This window comes from Nycticebus coucang, chromosome 1 (assembly GCF_027406575.1).
Source record: "Nycticebus coucang isolate mNycCou1 chromosome 1, mNycCou1.pri, whole genome shotgun sequence".
Classification (NCBI taxonomy): domain Eukaryota; kingdom Metazoa; phylum Chordata; class Mammalia; order Primates; family Lorisidae; genus Nycticebus; species Nycticebus coucang.
Genome location: NC_069780.1, coordinates 26,427,244 through 26,450,221, shown reverse-complemented (window position 1 = coordinate 26,450,221; position 22,978 = coordinate 26,427,244). Strand labels below are relative to the sequence as shown.

The following is a 22,978-nucleotide window of genomic DNA, read 5'->3' as shown; positions in this document are numbered from 1 at the left end:
TGAAGCTCAGTTTAGCTGGGTACAGGATCCTGGGTTGAAAGTTATTTTGTTTTAGGAGATTAAAAGTCGATGACCATCCTCTTCTAGCTTGAAAGGTTTCAGCAGAGAGATGTGCAGTTATTCTGATATTCTTCCCCTTGTAGGTAATGGTTTTCTTTCGTCTGGCAGCTTTCAGAATTTTCTCCTTCATATTAACTTTAGTGAAATTGATTATGATGTGTCTGGGGGATGTCTTATTTGGGTTGAGTCGTGCAAGAGTTCTGAAACTGTCTGCTATCTCAGTTTCAGAATCTCTTGGCATGTCTAGAAAGTTCTCCTTCATAATCTCATGGAGAAGAGACTCTGTGCCTTGTGAAGCCACTTTGTCAGTTTCAGGGATCCCTATAAGACAAATTAGTGTTCTTCAAATTATCTGAGAGCTCGCTGAGAGAGTGGTCTGTTTTTGCTCTCCATTTCTCTTCTTCTTTGAGGGTTTGGGAGCATTCAAAAACTTTGTCTTCAATGTCAGAAAACCTTTCTTCTGCTTGCTCCATTCTGTTACTGAGGGATTCTACTGTGTTTCTCAGATCTTTGAGGGATGCAACTTCTTGTCTCAATGTGTCGAAATCTTTGGTCATTTGGTCTTTGAATTCGTTGAATTCTTGAGATAACTTTTGGAATTCTAATTTGATCTTATTTGCTATCCAGATCCTGAATTCAATTTCTAACATCTCAGCTATTTGTTTGTGCATGGGGTCTTGTGCTGTTTCTGCCCCATTGGTCCTTGGAGTTGATCTACTCTGATTATTCATATTGCCAGAGTTTTTCTGTTGATTTTGCCTCATGATTGTTTTTCACCATTGCCTCTGGCTGTCCTCAGAGTTGGGGAGGTGTCTCTCCAAGATTAGACCCCAGTGGGATCACTCTATTGTTGCTGGATCTTTGTAGGGAGTGACCCTGTGTAGTTCCTCTGGGCTGCTCTCGATTTTGTAGAACTTAATAACATCCAAATGACTGTTTTTCATAACCTGAATTTTCCCTTTACCTACACTATGTATTTTTAAGCAAATACTAGTATCTGTTATTCTCTTGTTAGCAGGTTATGGTATCAACAACATCATATTCTCCTGGTTCTTTTTCCAACTATTGTTTTGGAAGAGTGTCTGGCAGGGTTGGGACCTAACCAACATTTATTAAGTGTTAAGTCATTTTCACCTCCTCTCCAAAAAAATTATTCATAGTATTCTTCAAAAGTTTCTAATTTTCCAAACACTATTTAAATATGCCATACCTAATATCCTTTGTTGTTGATTTTTTTATGTGTAATTTTTCATTTATAACCTTCAACTACAGTCCACATTCTGATTCTGATAACTCCTAGAAGAAAGTCTTTAGAGATAAAGATGATTTATGTATCTAAGAGGAGGTTTCTCCTCCCTCAAAGACCTTCTTGCCAGTTACTTTTTTGAACATCTCTACCTAGATACTCTCTGATATTTGAAGTTCTAAGTGTTAGAACTTAAAATTTTCCCCACCAATACTGTCCCCTTTTCTTTCTTTTTTTTTTTTAATTTATAAAGAACAAAATTTATTTCTTACCATTCTGAAGGCTAGATAAGTTCAAAAGCAAGGCGCCAGTAGATTTAGTGTCTGGTTAGAGCTGCTCTTGGCTTCCAACATGGTGACTATTTGCTGCATCCTCACATGGGAGAAGAGATCTACTGTCCCCTTTTTAAAAATTCCTTATCATTCTTTTCTTCCTGATCATTCCCTCTGATCATTGAGACCTAATGATCGTATCCTCTCAATGTCTCTCTAATTGGTCCCTTTTTTCCATTTAACTGCACTTGACTTAGTTTAAACCCTCATTTCTGTTCTGAATTAAACTAATACAATATTACTTGTTTCCCTTTATTTCAGTCTCCATCTTCTGTCAGGTGGCTAGAGTGATCTTTCTAATATATAATTATTTTGTAAAAGAAAAAAAAATCCTTTGTTACATTCAAGGTTGAAGTCTGAATACCTTAAGACGGTGAATAACTTTCTTTCATATTCTGATCCCTGACATGGTCTCCACATTAAATGATCTTTCCAGGCACCCACATGTTCAGCTACACTTGACCTACATTTTAGCAATTCTGGCTTTACAGTTTTCCCAAGTTCATGCTCACTCACTTCTGTGCCTTTGAACCTGCTAATCCCTTTGCCCGGTGTGCTTTGTCTTCCTTCTTTACCTAATTCCTATTTATTCTTTGAGACAGAACTAAAGTGAAGTTCACTGACTTTAGTATTTGTCAGGTTTATCTTCTATGTCTACTTAATGACTCAGTTATAGCATTTTGATTCTATACTGTAATGAATGTTAATTTATTTGACACCCCTACTAAAATGTGACCTGCTTGAGGCAACAACCCTGATCTTTACTCCATTAGTCTAAGTTTTTAGCTCAATACTGAAACAGAAGTACTCAGTTAAGGTGGTGCCTGTGGCTCAGTGAGTAGAGTGCTGGCTCCATATACTGAAGGTGGTGAGTTTGACCCTGGCCCCAGGCAAACTGCAACAAAAAATAGCCGGGCATTGTTATGGGCACCTGTAGTCCCAGGTATTTGTGAGGCTGAAGCAAAAGAATCGCCTAAACCCAAGAGCTGGAGGTTGCTGTGAGCTGTGATAGCACAGCACTCTACCAAGGGTGACAAAGTGAGACTCTGTCTCTAAAAATAAATAAATACATAAATAAATACTCAGTTAAAAACAAACAGTAATCTTGAAATAAAGTTAAAATCTGATAAGCCATGTATAACAGAATTTAAAACTCTTATAACTTGTGTTAGCTCTGCTTACAGGGCAGTAACTCGGGTGTGGCGAGGCCTTTTGTTACTATTTTATATGATTGTGTCTTGTTGACATATGAGGGAAACTAGGAGATTTCATGCTTGGGTATTTTGAGTAACTGCATACTATAGATCTATGTTTTAGCAATGTGGATAATCAATAGAAGGAATAGCTGGCTCTTTGGTGAGTACTACATTCTCCCGTAAGATAATTTTAAAGAAGCTAACATCCTTTTCTACCTCTAGATTCTACCTCACTAGTCCTTAAGGCCAATAACACATTAGAATGTGCAGAAGTATATAGAGTTATTTGAGTTTAAGGTTGGGTACATTTTATAGAGTATGCTGTGGGAAGAGCAGGTGTTAGGACTTTACATAATTCACTTGTTACCTTGAAGTTCATAAGAAGAGGGGCCTTAGATACAGATATTTATTCCCATCCTTTCTCTTAACCACCACTCTTCTCTTACTACAGCCTACTTGGTTAATCCTCCAGTGCAGTGTCCCCTTATTCTTTCCACCTTAATTTGAAACTTCCATTTCTTTGGCTTCAGGATGTTTGATCAGGGAGAATCTCATATACCCAAGATTTGCAAACCAAAAGGCATACCCAAATTCCAGATTAGTGAGAGCTGTGCCTGATTTTCTCAAAATTGTCTGAGAAACAAATATCTCTTATAAAAGTAAGTTTTCCCCACAGACAACTAGCCTAGTATAATGTGATTAAAACATACTCTTTTTAATAATATGACTGCTTCTGACATTATTGTGCTAAAGCTCATTGCTTTTTGAGCTTATCTACATAATAAGCGTCAACCCACATTAGCTGTATATTAGTTATCTATATTCGTTCTCTATTAGTTATATAAGCTGGGTTACATCATCTGCTAAATATATTCTTTCCCAGATTCCTTTTTTGATAGGGAGTAGTTAGCTTTATCTGCCACAGAAGAATTATTCAGATTATCAAGATTTTTTTTTTTTTTTTTGAGACAGAGTCTCACTATGTCATTGTTGGTAGAGTGCTGTGGCATCACAGCTCACAGCAACCTCAAACTCTTGGGGTAAGTGATTCTCTTGCCTCAACCTTCCAAGTAGCTGGGACTACAGGCACCTGCTTTAATGCCTGGCTATTTTGTTGTTGTTGTTGCAGTTGTTGTTTAGCTGGCTGGGTCCGGGTTTGAACACGCCAGCCTTGGTATATGTGGCTGGCGCCATAACCACTGTGCTACGGGTGCCGAGCCCAGATTATCAAGATTTTTGCTATTCTGATTATCATTATAAATTCCTACAGTTGCACATATTTGGTGTACAATATTTAGGGTACAAGTTTTGAACCCTTTTCATTTTCAATTATCTGATTAATATAGCTGCTTTATTCCCTTCCATCTCTTCTTTAATATCCATGTTGCTTAAACTGTACTAATTTTCTCAATGTTGTTCTTCAGATTTTTGGTCAGTCTTTCAGTAGACTACCCAAGTTTATATAATCTTATGATTATTTGTTCCAGTGAAATTTGTATCTTGGATCTGTAAGCCTTTGTTAAGGGTCAGGCAGTCAAGAAATGTTTACTAAGTACCAACTCTGTGTCAAGGCAAGGAGACATTATCACTTACCTTCTGTAAACTCACTTTAAATTCTTTCCTTCTAGGCTGTCTTTATAAGTTTATATATGCTATTTTATACAAATAATATATGGTATTTCAAAATATAAAACAGTGGTCTTCTGAAGATGAAAATGTGTTAGCTAGATCTAACTGCCATTTTCATTTCAACCAAACATGATTAGAATACAAAATGCTTTTCTTTTTTTTTAGGTATTTTTTTTGTTGTTGTTCAATAAGTCCAGTTCTGTAGGTTATTAATATATATTAATAAAAATTCTGATATTATATATTTTAAGAAATATAACTTCTAGCCATTAGTTATAAAAATATAGTTTCAAAAATTGAGATTACCACATGATTATATATATTTTGAATGTTTTTCCTGAAATCCATGGAATCCTATTTTTTATCTGCCAGTGATATGATTTTATTTTTATAGGTGGTTATACACCATTTCTTTCTTTGACTGCCAGAAAAAGTACTTTTGATACTTTTCCTGTTGCCTCTAACATTGAGAAAGTGGTTCCAGGTCCAGGATACTATAATGTTTCAGAAGCACAGGTAAATTTATAAAGTTATTATGAATACTTGAGCTAATAAAAATTATGTTTTCTTCCTCTAATAGCTAAAACAGCATTTGTTGCATTTTTCTGCTCATTTTATCTCTTTTCTTTTTCAATCTATATTTTATAATTTGAATAATAGAAAATACATGTATTTGATGTTGGTTGTATGAGTAGGTGTTTTCATTATTGTATACTATGAGACACAAACCATTGTTTGTAAATTGCATGTTCCTTGAGGATGAGAAGTATGAATCATGAATTCAGAATGAATGAATGATGATTCATGAAAGTTATGAATATGGTTAAGATATGTAGAAAAGAGACAGCAATAGAATGAAGGAATTATTTTTTGAGCCATACTCTAGAACAGCGGTTCTCAACCTGTGGGTTGCGACCCCTTTGTAACAATGAAAATACTTCCTGCATATCAGATATTTACATTACGATTCATAACAGTAGCAAAATTACAGTTATGAAGTAGCAATGAAAATAATTTCATGGTTGGGGGTCAGCACAACATGAGGAACTGTATTAAAGGGTCGCGCCATTAGGAGGCATTAGGAAGGTTGAGAACCGCTTCTCTAGAGCTATAGTCATTGCCATTATTCTGCATGGTCTCAGGAGTCTGTGACCACAATATCTTCAATGGTCCATTCATGTTCAGAAATAGTGGATATAACTCCAATATCTTCACAATTGTGAATTAATTTTTTATGATTTTCACACAAATTTTTGCATTCATACATATTGGCTCCTAGCTGGCCCCAGTAGACCTTTAACTCCCTTTCCTGTTGGAGGTCTGTATAAAGTCTTTGTTGAAGTGTTGAGTATAAATTCAAATTTCAGTTTCTTTTTTATGATCATAGAGCCTACAGTAATGGCTTTCAAAGAATTTGAATGGTCTTTTCTCATCATTTTATTTTGGTCCAACTTCTTTTTTGATAGGGAAGCAAAAGTGTTATTTTATGAAAGAATTTTGTTCATCTCATTTACAGAAAGGAAATGGCTGTATAGGTGCTTTCTCATAAAGGTTCTAAAAGACATGAATGGTATTTCTGAAATAGGAGAGAAAATTTTTGTTTTGTTTTCAGCTGCAAAATACATAAAATATTATGAAACTATAACATAATGTAAACTGTACTTACTTGTTTTCTTGCCCAACTTTTAAATATTTACAAGAGAAATCATTAGAATTATTTTTATAGATCCAAAGTCTTTAATGTAGGAATTCTGAGCTTATTAAGACAGCAATTACGTGGTGAATTATTTAAAGATAAAATTTACAAAGAAGACCTCCTTTGTGTATTTCTTAAAAACTAAATGAATCTGAATAAGATGCATGATACAAATAGGCTTTGTTAGTAGTTATTGTGAACAACTTACAGGTGAAAAGGCTGTTGGAAAATCAATGACTTTTAAGAGAAATCTTGGCTGATCACTCAAATGCCACTGCTATTATTATGATTAATTATTGAAATGATTCCCCTATGACTGTTTATGGGAACTTGTACAATGGAATTTTATCTGAGTTAACTGGTAAATAGCTGATAATTTTCTGATTCTGGAGATTCCGGATATGTGGCATGGAGGGCAATGAAAGATTTTTCCTACTGTTTTCTTGGCAGTACACAATGTTTAAAATTAATCTGAACATAAAACCACGCTGTTGCCAATAAGCCTATATTAACTTCTCTGGAAATGACCAAAATGTTATTTGTGAAAATAATATGTCATAAACAAGCTTGGAAGACATGCTTTCTCCCTGCAGTGTGAATACCAGCATTTTTAAAAGTTTACTTCAGGTGTACAGATTTTCCAGGGGCCTGAAAACCATACTGTTTATTCTTGTTCTACAGCTTAGGGAATTCCTATTTTAAAATATAAATCTTCTTGTATTCTCTTAGATAATTCTAAGTATAGTAAATTTCAGTTTGGGTTCAGAAATAAAACTGACAACTATAATGTCATTCTCTCTTTATTATCCTCTTTTACTAGAACTATGTCTTTAGTCAAGGGTTTTGACTTTCTCAGGTTGGGTTTTAAAACTATTTTTTCATAATGATTAATATTTATTAAATAGGAATCAATTATAAAATGCTTTGTTTAGTTGTTTCACAAGTTTTTTTCTCTCAAACTTAGTGTAATATAAAGGGAGGCCACAGTCTACAAAACCGGGAAGAACGTTTTAAGAAGTTTATTTCAAGTAATCCAGGACCTGCAAGCTATGATCAATCTTATCCTAGAGCACTAGATATGAACAGAAAAGTACTGGAGTCCAAAGAACATCTTAAATCAGTATGTTGCTCTTTTTAATTATGCTTCTAATAAGTTCTTTTAGTTAAAATAGAAAAAGTTTAATATTTTATGTGACATTAAGTACATTTAAAAAGCCTTACTATAATAGTAGATATGTTGGTATCTATGTTGTGACCAGTTTATAGTTAAATAAACTTTAGTTTTTAACTGTGTTAGCATCCGACTTCATTTTTGCTCTTACTATATCTATAATCACATCTAATGTTTATAGTGAGTAGGAAGTAAGGGAAATTATAAAACGACCTGAGTGATTTATCTATAAATCAAGAAAACGGTGTTAATACTGTTAATAATGTACTGAAATTAAAAATATGATTTCCTGAAATAAAAATGCCTAAAATTTAGGCGGAAGAGAGAGGTATAGGTAGTTGCTAATGCAAGACAAAAATGTAACAGGTGCTAAATGAATGATCATGTAAATAAACACCATTAAGAATTTAAAGGAGCTGGGCATCTATCCAGAAGGAAAAAAATCCTTTTATCATAAGGACACTTGTACTAGACTGTTTATTGCAGCTCAATTTACAATCGCCAAATGTGGAAACAGCCTAAATGCCTACCAACCCAGGAATGGATTAACAAGCTGTGGTGTATGTATACCATGGAATACTATCCAGCTATTAGAAAAAATGGAGACTTTACATCCTTGGTATTAACCTGGATGGAAGTGGAAGACATTATTCTTAGTAAAGCATCACAAGAATGGAGAAGCATGAATCCTGTGTACTCAATTTTGATACGAGGACAATTAATGACAATTAAGGTTATGGGGTGGGGGGAGGAAAAGAAGAAAGAGGGATGGAGGAGGGGGGTGGGGCCTTGGTGTGTGCCACACCTTCTGGGGGCAAGACATGATTGCAAGAGGGACTTTACCTAACAAATGCAATCAGTGTAACCTGGCTTATTGTACCCTCAATGAATCCCCAACAATAAAAAAAAAAAAAAGAATTTAAAGGAGGGCTATTGTATTATGCAAAAATATAACTTATAGAGCATTTATAGAGGAGGTTGGTTCTAAGATGAGCCTTGAAAAATAGTACTGAAATGTGCATTCCAAGCATGGAATATTATATAAGTGACAATACAAAAGTGGGATTTTATGGAAGGCAATGAGAAGATTATTTTAACTGGAGTGAAGAATTTATGTAGAAGACTAGTAGGTGATATGTTTGGAAAGGTACATTGATGTTATATAATTAATAATTTTTACACCAAAGGCTTACCCCTTTGGAATAAATAATAATATTATCTAATTGGCTTTGGTCATTGTTTGTTTAGAATGATTCCTTTCGTCTCTTGCCATACTGTCTTCACATAGCCCATATCAATATTAATCACTTCTCTGTTTAGGACAGCATAATTCAGAGCTAAGTACTCAGTTGAGTAATGTCAATGCAGTGACCATGAGGTTAAGTCTTATAAATGTATTTAAATATCTGATATTTCGTGTGTGAGAAAATAACGAAATGTTCATTTACTCATGCCAGGGTTTATCAAATCCTTATTGAGTGATTATGAGTGACATATAAAATACTGAAACTTGGTAATACATAGCAGACAAACCACTGCTTCCTGAGATCTATAATTTTAAGAGGGAAGTCATTAATCAAATTTAGTATAATATAGTTGATGAAATGATATATTAGAATGATGATATACTGTTAACTAGTAGCCTGGTAGGAGTTTTTGGAGGGAACAGGGGAAATGAATGAACTTGATCTTAAAGAAGAATTCACTAAGTACTTATTAATAAAAAGAATGTGAAAAACCACATATATAAAGACATTGAGGTGTTTAGTAGCATGGTATGGTCAGGGAGGAACAAAGTTCTTTGGGATGTTTGGGTACAGAATCGAAGGCACAGTAGTATGAATAGAGACTGGAGAAGGAGGTAGGGGCTAAATTTCGGAAAGTCTTGACAGCCTGCAAATACTTTTTGAATGTATTGGATGGAAGTGAAGCCATTCGATGCTTTCCTGTTTTAATTTGGCAATCAATCTCCTCCTCAGTCTAAGTATCACTGAGACTACTTATCAGTTACCTTTAAGCAATTAAAAAAACAAAATTCTGCCAAAGACAGTATGTTTATAACAATTTTCCAGATAACTAAATCCTTTAAAATGCCAACACTTTTACTTTTTTCTTTCTTTTATATATATATATATATATATATATATATATATATATATATATATATATTTTATTGTTGGGAATTCATTGAGGGTACAATAAGCCAGTTTACACTGATTGCATTTGTTAGGTAAAGTCCCTCTTGCCATCCTGTCTTGCACCCAAAAGATGTGGCACACACCAAGGCCCCACCACCCTCCCTCCTTCCTTCTCTCTGCTCTTCCTTCCCCCCCCCTTTCTTTCTCTCTCTGCTCTCCCCTTCCCACCGTGACCTTAATTGTCCTCATATCAAAATTGAGTACAAAGGATTCATGCTTCTCCATTCTTGTGATGCTTTACTAAGAATAATGTCTTTTACTTTTTTCTTTGTTTTTCTTCTAAGACAGGTTCTTGCTTTGTTGCCTGAACTAGAGTAAAGTATCATCATCACAGCTCACTGCAACCTCAGACTCAGTCAAGCAATCCTCCTGCATTAGCCTCCCAAATAGCTGGGATGACAAGCTTTTTTGCCACCATGGCTGGCTAATTTTTAAAAAATTATTTGTAGAGATAGGATCTCACTATGTTGCTCAGGCTGGTCTTGAATTCCTGGTCTGAAGTAATCCTCCCACCTTGGCCTCCCAAAGTATATGATTACAAGTGTACAACTGGCCCATTTGATAGATTTTATATTAGTATTTCTAATATGTTACTGCTGCTTGTTTTTATTTAAGTTATAAAATATTTTATGATCGGGCAGTGCCTATGGCTCAGTGGGTAGGGTGCCGGCCCCGTATACCGAGGGTGGCGGGTTCAAACCTGGCCCTGGCCAAACTGCAACAAAAAAATGCCCAGGTGTTGTGGTGGGTGCCCGTAGTCCCAGCTACTTGGGAGGCTGAGGCAAGAGAATCACCTAAGCCTAGGAGTTGGAGGTTGCTGTGAGCTGTGTGATTCCATGACACTACCAAGGGTGATAAAGTGAAGACTCTGTCTCTACAAAAAAAAAAAAAAATTATGATCAGCAAATATTGAAAAAAGGATAATCACCTTAAAAATTCTAACTCTAATATTAATATTCTATTAATTTTTGTATAGCTTCTTTTAGTATTAAATCATATATGTTTACGACTACACATTTGTATATAATTTCACATGGCTCACAGCTGTACTTATAATTCAGTTTTATATTTTGCTATTTCCTATCATAGTCAAAATACATGGTCATGCTTAATTCTTGCTATACATAAAATCTGTATAATTAGGATATTTATACATAGTACAGTCAGAAGCTGGAAAGGAAGGAAGATAGGAAATGTTACTGAAAAACATAAAGTTTGTTTTTGCATGGCAGAACTATAATAGCATGATTGTTGATCTGGCCATATGAATGCCTGTTTTCAGAATCAGTAATACAGCTCTACAAAAAAAAATATGGCTTTACTAAGCAAGATAAATAATGGAGCAAAATAAGAGAAACCTTGCTTCTTACAATGGTTTTAATAGTAAAGGTATATATTCTCTTAGTTTTTAAGATGAAATGAGACTTGAATTCACTTTTTCAAGTTGCTTTTAGAACCAGGTGCAGTGGCTCATGCTTGTAATCCTAGCACTATGGGAGGCTGACGTGGGTGGATTGCTTGAGCTTTGAAGTTCGAGACCAGCCTAAGTAAGAACAAGACACTGTCTCTACTAACAAAATAGAAAAACTGAGGCAAGATGATCACCTGAGCTCAGGAATTCAAGGTTGCTTTGAGCTATGATGATGCCATGGCACTCTATACAGGATAACAAGAGTGAGACTCTGTATCAAAAAAATTTACTTTTACAAAGAATTTTTGTTTTACATTATGAAACTTGTTAAGTCAACATTTAATAGTTGCATTTTGGTAAATTTTAATAGTTGGTTCTTGATTTTCCCTTCTCTTGCCTTCAGTAAGTAATATAAATATAAAATGTTTTCCTTACAGAAAATTTCAAGAGCACTTACTAGAAGTATTGTTCCTTCAATTCCTTCTTGTGTGAAGTCATGTGGTTATCTTATTAAAGAGGATGACAGCCTTATAAAATGTTTTCCACCTGCTAGTGACAGTACGCTAGGTCCAGCCTATTATAAACCTCAATTTGTAAGTATAATGCATTTCATAGCGACAATTGGAAGATTGTTGTAGTTAATGTAATACTAACTGCAGTAACAAATAGACCTCCAAATTTTAGTGGCTTAATGCAATAGAATTTTGAGCATTTTTTTTGATAAATGACATTCCTCCTTTTAGAGATTCAGGGATACAGGCTTATTCCATTTGTGTATTTATCATTGCCTATTACAGTCTCCTTGTCATCTGTAGCCAGCTGCAGAAGAGGATAGGAGATTAAGAGTAGAAAGTTGTAGGCTAGGCTTGGAGCTAAAGCCTAGTCACATGGTCATGCTTAACTGCCAAGGATACTGGGAAATGCAGTCTAACCAAGTATCTAGAAAAAAGAAGAAATGAGTGTAAATTACTAGAAGTCTCTGCCGTTAAGTATAATCCTATGTAGTATATAGATGTTCTTTTTCTGAATTTGAAAGAAAAAATATTTCGTTTATTCCATAATTGTTAACAAAAATAAAAGGCGTTTTCCTTTGTAGTATCAAACATACTATAGCCGATCTATCTCATTCAGAGTTTAAATTTTACACCTGGCCAGAGTTAAGTCAAGATTTCACTCAGCCAGTTGAAATATATGCATTATCTATGAATACAGATAATGAATATAGATGCTATGTCTGGTTCTACTACCTTACAAGCCAGAAGTATACAATTTTTTGGAATACATTGTATTTCTGTACTTTTTTTTCTTTTTAAATCATAGCTATGTACGTTAATGCAATCATGGGGCACCATACACTGGTTTTATATATAATTTGATATATTTTCATCACACTAGTTAACATAGGAAGGCATTTTCTTAGTTATTGTGTTAAGACATTTATATTCTACATTTAGTAAGGTAAACATGTACCCTTGTAAGATGCACTGTAGATGTGGTCCCACCAATTACCCTCCACCCACCTATCCTCCCCTCTCCCCTCCCTGCCCCCCTCCCCATATTCTTAGGTTATAATTGCTTTATAGCTTTCATATGAAAGCTATAAATTAGTTTCATAGTAGGGCTGAGTACATTGGATACTTTTTCTTCCATTCTTGACATACTTTGCTAAGAAGAATATGTTCCGGCTCCATCCATGTAAACATGAAAGAGGTAAAGTCTCCATCTTTCTTTAAGGCTGCATAATATTCCATGGTACATTTGTGGGTTGATGGGCACTTGGGCTTCTTCCATGACTTAGCAATTATGAATTGGGCTGCAATAAACATTCTGGTACAAGTATCTTTGTCATAATGTGATTTTTGGTCTTCTGGGTATATACCTAGTAGAGGAATTGTAGGATCGAATGGCCGGTCTATTTTTAGATCTCTAAGTGTTCTCCAGACATCTTTCCAAAAGGAACCTATTAGTTTGCATTCCCACCAGCAGTGTAGAAGTGTTCCCTTTTCTCCACATCCATGCCAACATCTCTGGTTTTGGGATTTTGTGTTGTGGGCTAATCTTACTGGAGTAAAATGATATCTCAAAGTAGTTTTGATTTGCATTTCTCTGATGATTAAGGATAAGAACATTTTTTCATATGTCTGTAGGCTGTGAACCTGTCTTTTTCAGGGAAGTTTCTCTTCAAGTCCCTTGCCCAGCCTAAGATGGGATCACTTGTTCTTTTCTTGCTAATACGTTTGAGTTCTCTGTGGATTCTGCTTATTAAACCTTTGTCGGAGACATAACCTGCAGATATCTTCTTCCATTATGAGGGCTGCTTGCTTTACTTAACTGTGTTCTTGGCTGTGCAGAAGCTTTATAGTTTGATCAGGTCCCAGTATTGTATTTTTGAAGCCACTTCAATTGCCTGGGGGGTCCTCTTTATAAAATATTCGGCCAGGCTGATTTCTTCAAGAGTTTTCCCTGCACTTTCTTCTAGTATTTTTATAGTTTCAGGTCTTAAGTTTAAATTTTTAATCCAGTGAGAGTCTATCTTAGTTAATGGTGAAAGGTGTGGGTCCAGTTTCAATCTTCTACAGGTTGCCAGCCAGTTCACCCAGCACCATTTGTTACATACGGAATCTTTTCCCCACTGATTGTTTTTAATTGGCTTGTCAAAGATCAAATACCGGTAAGTAGCTGGATTCATCTCTTGGTTCTCTATTCTGTTCCATACATTTACCTCTCTGTTTTTGTTCCAGTATCATGCTGTTTTGATCACTATCGATTTATAGTATAGCCTGAGGTCTGGAGGCGGGATTCTTCCTGCTTTGTTTTTATTTGTGAGCTATGTCTTGGCTATTTGAGGTTTTTTCTGATTCCATATAAAACGAAGTATTATTTTTTTGAGATCTTTGAAGTATGACAGTGGAGCTTTATTAGGGATTGCATTAAATTGTATATTGCTTTGGGTAGTATGGACATTATAACAATGTTGATTCTACCCAGCCTTGAGCATGGTATGCTTTTCCATTTGTTAACATCTTCAGCTATTTCTTTTCTTAGAGTTTCATAGTTCTCTTTGTAGAGATCTTTCACGTCCTTTGTTAGATAAACTCCCAAATATTTCATCTTCTTTGGCACTACTGTGAATGGAATAGAGTTCTTGACTGTTTTTTCAGCTTGACTATTGTTGGTATATACAAAGGCTACCAATTTCTGAATGTTGACTTTGTAACCTGAGACGCTTCTGTATTCCTTGATCACTTCTAAGAGTTTTGTAGTAGAATCCCTGGTCTTTTCCAGATATATAATCATATCATCTGTGAAGAGTGAAAGTTTGATCTCTTCTGACCCTATATGGATGCCCTTGATCACCTTTTCTTCCCTAATTGCAATGGCTAAAACTTCCATGACAATGTTAAAGAGCAGTGGAGACAATGGCCAACCTTGCCTGGTTCCCATGATATTGGCTGTGGGTTTACTATAGATGGCCTCTATCAGTTTAAGAAATGTCCCTTCTATACCAGTTTTCTTAAGTGTTCTGAACATGAAGGGATGCTGGATATTATCAAAAGCTTTTTCTGCATCAATTGAGAGAATCATATGGTCTTTGTTTTTTAATTTATGTGCTGAATTATATTTATAGATTTACATATATTGAACCAGCCTTGAGACCCTGGGATAAAACCCACTTGATCATGGTGTATAATTTGTTTGATGTGTTGCTGGATTCTGTTTGTTAAGATCTTGTTGAATATTTTCGCATCAATATTCAATGTGATATTGGTCTATAATTTTCTTTTCTTGTTGGGTCTTTTCCTGGTTTGGGATCAAGGTGATGTTTACTTCATAGAATGTGTTGGGTAGTATTCCTTCTTTTTCTATAGTTTGGAAAAAGTTGAGTAATATAGGTAATAGTTCTTACTTAAAGGTTTGGTAGAATTCTGACGTGAAGCCATCTGATCCAAGGCTCTTCTTTTTAGGGAGATTTTGTATAGTTGATGCTATTTCAGAACTTGATATAGGCCTGTTTAATATTTCCACTTGATTCTGGCTAAGTCTTGGAAAGTGGCATGCTTCCAAGTATTGGTCAATTTCCTTCAGATTTTCATATTTCTGAGAATAAATTTTCTCTGAGGGGTCTGTGGTTATTTCGTCTTTGTCATTTCTGATTGATGAAATTAGAGATTTTACTCTTTTTTTCCTGGTTAGGTTAGCCAAAGGTTTATCTATTTTGTTGACCTTTTCAAAAACCAACTTTTTGATTCATTGATCTGTTGTTAATCCTTTTGTTTTCAATTTCATTTCATTCTTTTGGCATGTCTGGAAAATTCTCTTTCATAATTTCATGAAGAAGATCCCCTGTGCCTTGCGGAGCCACTTCATCACCTTTAGGGATTCCTATTAGGCAAATATTAGTTTTCTTCGAATTATCCCAGAGCTCTCTGAGAGAGTGATCTGTTTTTGCTCTCCATTTCTCTTCCTCTTTGAGAGTTTGAGAGTGTTCAAAAGCTTTGTCTTCAATGTCAGAAATCCTTTCTTCTGCTTGCTCCATTCTGTTGCTCAGGGATTCTACTGTATTTTTCAGATCTTTGAGGGCTGCAAATTCTTGTCTCAATGTGCCAAAATTTTTGGTGATTTTGTCTTTAAATTCTTTAGACAACTTTTGAAATGCTCCTGGAATTTCTAATTCCAACTTTTCCTCTATTCTATTAATCTTGTTTGCAATCCAAATTCTGAATTTGATTTCTGACATCTCAGCCGTCTGTTTATGAATGGGATCTTCAGTTGTGTCTGCCATATCTTTCCTTGGGGTGGTTGATCTACTCTGGTTATTCGTGTTACAGGAGTTTTTCCACTGATTCTGCCCCATGATTATTTTACACCATTTGACTAGATGAGCGGATAAATAGAAGTTGAGTTGGGGGCTACAGGAGTAGATTAACCAGCCCTTTGCCCAAACCTCGGACTGTTTTTATGTACCTTTTCACCTGGAGCTTTGCCATGGACCTATACAGTGCTACGGCCTGAGAAACTGGGGACCTGCTTGGTGTGGTGGAGCTAAGTGGCTCTGTTTTGTTTTTAGCTGGTCTCTGTCCTACCCTAGTGAATCAGTTACTCTGGGTTGAGGTCTCAGCTGTGGAGAAATACCAGCAATTAAGTCACCTCGCCCCCCCACAGGCAACAATTGGAAAAGGAAAATCAAACCTTCCCACAACCACACACCCAGGGTACCACTTGGATAGTCCTTGGGCTACTGGCCCAATCCAAGAGGTCCAAATCAATTCTCTCAGTCAGCACCTGTCTCAGGTGGGAGAGTTCTAAAGGTCTCTGGCAACTAGATTGCAGTGGTCTGCTGGCAACTCAAATATGACTCGTTCTGGTGCTCTGTGAGGTCAGGAGGACCCACCCAGCAAATAGATTAGTCTGGGAAGGTTGATGCCTCCTTCCCTACCTTGCACCTCTGTCACACCCAATCACTGATAACCCCACAGGGCTGTGACCCAGTTCCCTCCAGTGAGCAGATACTCCAGAGGTTTGCACCTGCCTGAATCACAGGGAGATCTGTGTCTCCTCAGCCAGGCTGCTGCTCTCTGCCACTATTCAGCAGGGGGAGGTGAGGCCTGACAACCTCGGGTGCTTAATGGAGGCTGGCACAGTTCACTCAGTTCCAGCCCTGACCCTGATTGATGTTACTGACAGAACAGAACAACTTCACAGTATTTGTTTCTGTTTCAGCTATATTCCCTTACAGAACAGACGCTGTTTGAGTTCACAGAACCTGTGACAGAGGCCCGGTCTGTGCTGTTGCCCAGTCTCCGCTACAGTTTCTGTTGGGATGGCATGGTTAGCTGTGTATTCCAGCCTCTGCCTGCCAGCCTTTGTCTCAGCTATGATCCCCTGAGGGCCAGGTGCATCTTAGGCTCAGTAAAGTGGCCCTCTGGGTCAGCCCTGTCCTTAGAGTCTGCGGTCTTTGCACGGTTGTGTATTCTAGTCCCCATGCTCTGCCCAGGCCAGTACCGCCTCAGTCAAACCCTTTACTCACAGGATCTGTTTCCATCCTGGATCTGTTCTGCCAATGGCTGCCACTAGAGAAGATGTCTGGCCTCCTCTGGTTGCCCAGAGAGACAGGGGGTGTGACTCCAAAATATACAGGTGTGTGAGCCCTATTGTTGCTACTGTGGTTGCTGCTCTGTGTCTAGGGGCACCGCCACTCCTCTATGGTTCCCTCTCAGCTGACCATCTTCTCCTTTCTCCCATGCCACAGAATCAGCACTGAGCAGTAGCAGTCCATGCCCTGTCCACACCTCTTGAGAAAATACCCAAGAATCTGGACTCCTGGGGGACAGGCTTCCAGACCTTGGAGTGAGAGTGGAGGGGAATGCTGGGAGTTCAGAATTACAGGTAGAGAATATATAAGTTTTATACAGTTTTAAGCCTGGCAGGAGAGCTCCATGGCATCCTAGTAGGGGAAGGAGGTTCAGGTTTTAGAAGGTCTCTCCCATGTGATAAAATGGGAGGACTTTTGAACTCTGCTCACTTCTCTGTATGGAGTACTGTGAGCTGTTCTCATGGGCAGGGGACTCCCATCTGATTGGTGATAGATTTTGTACCTTTTGTTTTTATCCTTGGGGTCGCAGCTCACCTCAGCAGGGTTGATGTGCGTTCTTCAACCTTCTCTCTTGGCTCAGCTCTAATCCATCAGGTTACTTACTAAACTTCTGTCCTTTAACTCTCCTTCTGGATGGGAACCTCTATGGAAAGCTGGCTCCAGTCAGCCATCTTGCCTCCGCCTCGTATTTTTGTACTTTTATGAGACCTGAAAGAGGTAAACTTAGTGAGGAAAATGGCAAAAATTAAGCATAGAATTAAGGAAAGGATGAAGAGACACCTCAGGCAAAGAAAAGGTATTCTTTTTGTTTTTTTTTAGAGCCAGAATCATCTTTAATGCGAAAAACTAAAAACATTTGCATTAAATTCAGGAGCATTACAAGAAAGTCTACTATTATTACTCTTATGTAACATTGTTTTACAGGTATATGTCAATGAAATTAGATTAGAGAAAGAGTTATAGGGATAAAATTTGAAAAGAAAGTAAGATTATAATTATTTACAGAAGTAGAGCATATACCTGGGAAACCTGAAATATGTAATCAATAGCCAAACTACTAGCACTGTAAGAGAATTCAGTAAGTAATCTGGATGTACAACTAACATACAGAAAGCAATACCCTTATATATGTAAACAACCATCACTTAGAAAACATGTGTATTAATAAAAAGATTCCATTTATGATGGCAATAAAAAAAGGTACCAACCGTTAGGAATAAACTTAAAAAATTTATAAGCTCTGTATGAAATTATCAAAAGAAGAATTAAACAAATGGAAAGGAATACCATATTCTTTTTTTTTTGAGACAGAGTCTCATTATGTTGCCCTCAGTATAGTGCCATGGCATCACAGCTCACAGCAACCTCAGACTCTGGGGCTTAAGTGATTCTCTTGCCTCAGCCTCCCAAGTAGCTGGGACTACAGGCACCTGCCACAACACCTGGCTATTTATGATTATTATTATTTATTAAATCATAACTTTGTACATTGATGTATTTATGGGGTTCAGTGTACTGCTTTGATATACAATGTGAAATTCTTACATTGAACTAAGTAACACATTCATCACAATTATACTCATTTCTTAATAGTTTTGAAATGTACCATTGCATCATGCATGTTAGGTGAGGTCCCCCAAATATCCTCCCTCGTCCCACCTCCCCCATTTCTCTTCTAGTTTCTGGACTATAGTTATGTTTTACCATTCATATGAATGTGTAGGTGATTATATATTGATTTCATAGTAGTATTTAGTACATTGGATAATTTTCTTTCCATTCTTGAGATACTTTACTAAGAAGAATATGTTCCAGCTCTATCCAGGTGAACAAAAGATGTGAAGTCTCCATCTTTTTTATGGCTATATAGTATTCCATGGTGTACATATACCACAATTTGTTAATCCATTCATGGGTTGATGGGCACTTGGGCTGTTTCCATGTCTTGGCTATTATGACTTGGGCTTGCATTCCCATCAGCAGTGTAGAAGTGTTCCCTTCTCTCTGCATCCATGCCAATGTCTGTAGTTTTGGGATTTTGTGATGTGGGCTAATCTTACTGGAGTTAGATGATACCTCAAAGTGGTTTTGATTTGCATTTCTCTGATGATTAAGGATGATGAGCATTTTTTCATGTGTTTGTAGTCCTTGCCTGTCTCATCAGAGAAGTGTCTGTTCAAAAGACATTCTTAGTGTTTGGCTTGGCCATTATTTCCAACATTCTACACTTATTAGTTTGTATTTATCTCCATCTTTGGGCTTAGCCTCTAAAAGCATTTGGTTTGTGACAGCAGGTATACTTGGAAGTTTTGAAGGTTTTAAATCTTTTTAATTGTTAATATCTTTTTCCTAAAATATTTTAATTGTAGTTTATATAATGTATCAAACATATAGATAGTGCAAAAATAGTAATGGATATCCATGTATCCATCATCTGGATATTACACATATCAAAAAATTTTCACACTTGAATTAGCTATAGTTTAAAAGATAATGTATGTATGTTATGATAGATTTTACCCCATTCTCTTTTCTTTATCCATCTCCTTTTGTCAAAATAAACATTAAACATTTACTACATATTCAAACACTAATGATACATACTTTTATGATTTAAAAATTTAAGTAAATATTATACAATATGTGTGTTGTTTGCTTTTTCACTTTATATTTTCATATTTAACCAGTGATCATAGTTCACTGTAACCTCAAGCTTCTGGGTCAAGTGATCCTCCTGCCTCAGCCTTCTAAGTAGCTAAGACTACAGGCATACACCACTATCCTTGGATAATTTTTCTTATTTGAGAAGATGGATCCTTGCTATGTTGCCCAGGGTGGTCTTGAACTCCTGGCTTCAAGCGATTTTCCTGCTTCATCTTCCCAGAGTGCTGGGATTACAAACATGAGCTACCACACCTGTTAACCACACAGATATATTAGATCAAATTCATTCATTGTTCCTAGTAAGATAAGTTTCTCTTTTAAAAGATGATTTAAAAATTTTTCAAAGTCTGGGTGTAGTGGCTCATACCTATAATCCTTGCACTTTGGGAGGATTATAAGATTGTTTGAGGCCAGGAGTTCAAGACCATCCAGAGCAAGAGGAAACCCTATCACTACAAAAAATATAAAAGAAATTAGCTGCACATGGTGGTACACACCTATAGTCTCATTACTTGGGGGGCTATGGTAAAAGGATCACTTGAGCCCAGGACTTTGAGGTTGCAGTGAGCTGTTGCATCACTGTACCCTGTCATGGGTGACACAGCCAAGACCTCTTCTCAAAAAATAAAAAACTCCAAACAAAACAAAACAAAAATACTTCTAAAAAATGATAGCTTTTATGAAGGAAAAGGGAAGCAGGCTAAGAAAGAAAATTTGAAATAGTTCCAGACTTATGGAAAAAAGTTGCAATAATAATAGTAATCCTTATGTATCCTTTACCCAGATCCTACAGTTGTTAACATGTTATCACATTTGCTTTCTTATGTTTTGCTCCTTATATGTTTATATTACTATCTCATTAAATGACTTGAGAATGTATTTTGGAAATAATGCCTCTTTTCCCCTAAATAATTTAATGTGTGTGTCCTAAGAACAAGATATTTTGTTTTATAACCACAATGAAATTATTAAAATCAGGACATTTCATTTATTCAATATTATTACCTGGTCTACAGATCTTTTAACAATATTGCTATTTATCTGAGTTATATCCTTTGTAGAAAAACATTTTTTGGTTCAGAGTCTAATGTGATATTAAATTATGCATTTATTAGTCTTTTTAGATTCTTTTAGTTTTGAACGGTTATTCAGTCTTTCATCATCTTTGAAAATTTCATTTTTTGAACAGTACAGGTTATTTATTTTATAGAATATGCCTCAGTTATGGGCTTGTTTATGTTTTCTTATGAATAAATTAATGTTATATGTTTTGGCAGGCATACTACAGAAGAGATTGGTTCTTAAGGCACGACATGACGAAGAACAAGATGTCTATTTATCTCATAATTAATGATGTTAACTAGAGGTGGTATCCTCTAGTTTTATCTCCTATAAATTAAATATCTCTGGAGAATTACTTTAAGACTAAATAGATATCCTCTTCCTCATCGAACTTTCACCTGCTAACATCTATTGATGATACTTAAATCAATATTACTGTGATGTTTATCAAATGGGGATTTTCTGTGTTTTTAAGTATTTCTTGGCCCTTTACTATAAAGACTTTTGTCTGTTTTCTTTTCCATATATGTATTTTACTCAAAAATAGGAATTATTTCATTGTTCCTAGATTTGACTCTTGGGAGCCCCTCATGCCATTTATTTTGTTCTTTTGACATGTTCCTATCATTCTTTAAGCATCATTTTCTGGTGTAAAAAGAAACTCTAGGTTCATCTTTTTCTTTTCCCTGCCCCAGTTTTTAAATCAGCCATTTCTTTATTTTTTTTTTATTGTTGGGGATTCATTGAGGGTACAATAAGCCAGGTTACACTGATTGCAATTGTTGGGTAAAGTCCCTCTTGCAATAATGTCTTGCCCCCATAAAGTGTGACACACACCAAGGCCCCACCCGCCTCGCTCCGTCCCTCTTTCTGCTTCCCCCCCATAACCTTAATTGTCATTAATTGTCCTCATATCAAAATTGAGTACATAGGATTCATGCTTCTCCATTCTTGTGATGCTTTACTAAGAATAATGTCTTCCACGTCCATCCAGGTTAATACCAAGGATGTAAAGTCTCCATTTTTTTTAATGGCTGAATAGTATTCCATGGTATACATATACCACAGCTTGTTAATCCATTCCTGGGTTGGTGGGCATTTAGGCTGTTTCCACATTCTGGCGATTGTAAATTGAGCTGCAATAAACAGTCTAGTACAAGTGTCCTTTTGATAAAAGGATTTTTTTCCTTCTGGGTAGATGCCCAGTAATGGGATTGCAGGATCAAATGGGAGGTCTAGCTTGAGTGCTTTGAGGTTTCTCCATACTTCCTTCCAGAAAGGTTGTACTAGTTTGCAGTCCCACCAGCAGTGTAAAAGTGTTCCCTTCTCTCCACATCCACGCCAGCATCTGCAGTTTTAAGATTTTGTGATGTGGGCCATTCTCACTGGGGTTAGATGATATCTCAGGGTTGTTTTGATTTGCATTTCTCTAATATATAGAGATGATGAACATTTTTTCATGTGTTTGTTAGCCATTCGTCTGTCGTCTTTAGAGAAAGTTCTATTCATGTCTCTTGCCCATTGATATATGGGATTGTTGGCTTTTTTCATGTGGATTAATTTGAGTTCTCTATAGATCCTAGTTATCAAGCTTTTGTCTGATTGAAAATATGCAAATATCCTTTCCCATTGTGTAGGTTGTCTCTTTGCTTTGGTTATTGTCTCCTTAGCTGTACAGAAAATGAAACTAACATCTTACAACCACCTAATCTTCGATAAACCAAACAAGAACATACCTTGGGGGAAAGACTCCTGATTCAATAAATGGTGTTGGGATAACTGGATGTCTACATGTAAAAGACTGAAACTGGACCCACACCTTTCCCCACTCACAAAAATTGATTCAAGATGGATAAAGGACTTAAATTTAAGGCATGAAACAATAAAAATCCTCCAAGAAAGCATAGGAAAAACACTGGAAGATATTGGCCTGGGGAAAGACTTCATGAAGAAGACTGCCATGGCAATTGCAACAACAACAAAAATAAACAAATGGGACTTCATTAAACTGAAAAGCCATTTCTTTAAAGAGCTCTACTTTTATAGTAGGAAATTGTATTTCAAAAGGAGATCTTTCTGCTAGGTATGTACATTGCTACCGAGGTGTCATTGCTTCTAGGTCATGTCAATGCACAGAGTTAGAAATCCATACTTATTTCTTATATATCTGCCTATTAAAATCTTTGAATTTATATCTATATCTCCAGTTTCAGTCCAAC

General features: G+C 36.3%; 1 protein-coding gene across 1 annotated transcript in view; it reads left to right on the top strand.

The window, feature by feature from the left end:
- The window catches only part of STPG2 (sperm tail PG-rich repeat containing 2), a 282,519-nt gene that overhangs the window by 6,024 nt on the left and 253,517 nt on the right, over positions 1 to 22,978 (top strand). The window contains exons 2-3 of the mRNA XM_053597234.1: positions 4,858 to 4,979; positions 11,377 to 11,532. Of these exons, the coding sequence (XP_053453209.1) occupies positions 4,858 to 4,979; positions 11,377 to 11,532 (278 nt within the window). The remainder of the gene's footprint in view (positions 1 to 4,857; positions 4,980 to 11,376; positions 11,533 to 22,978) is intronic.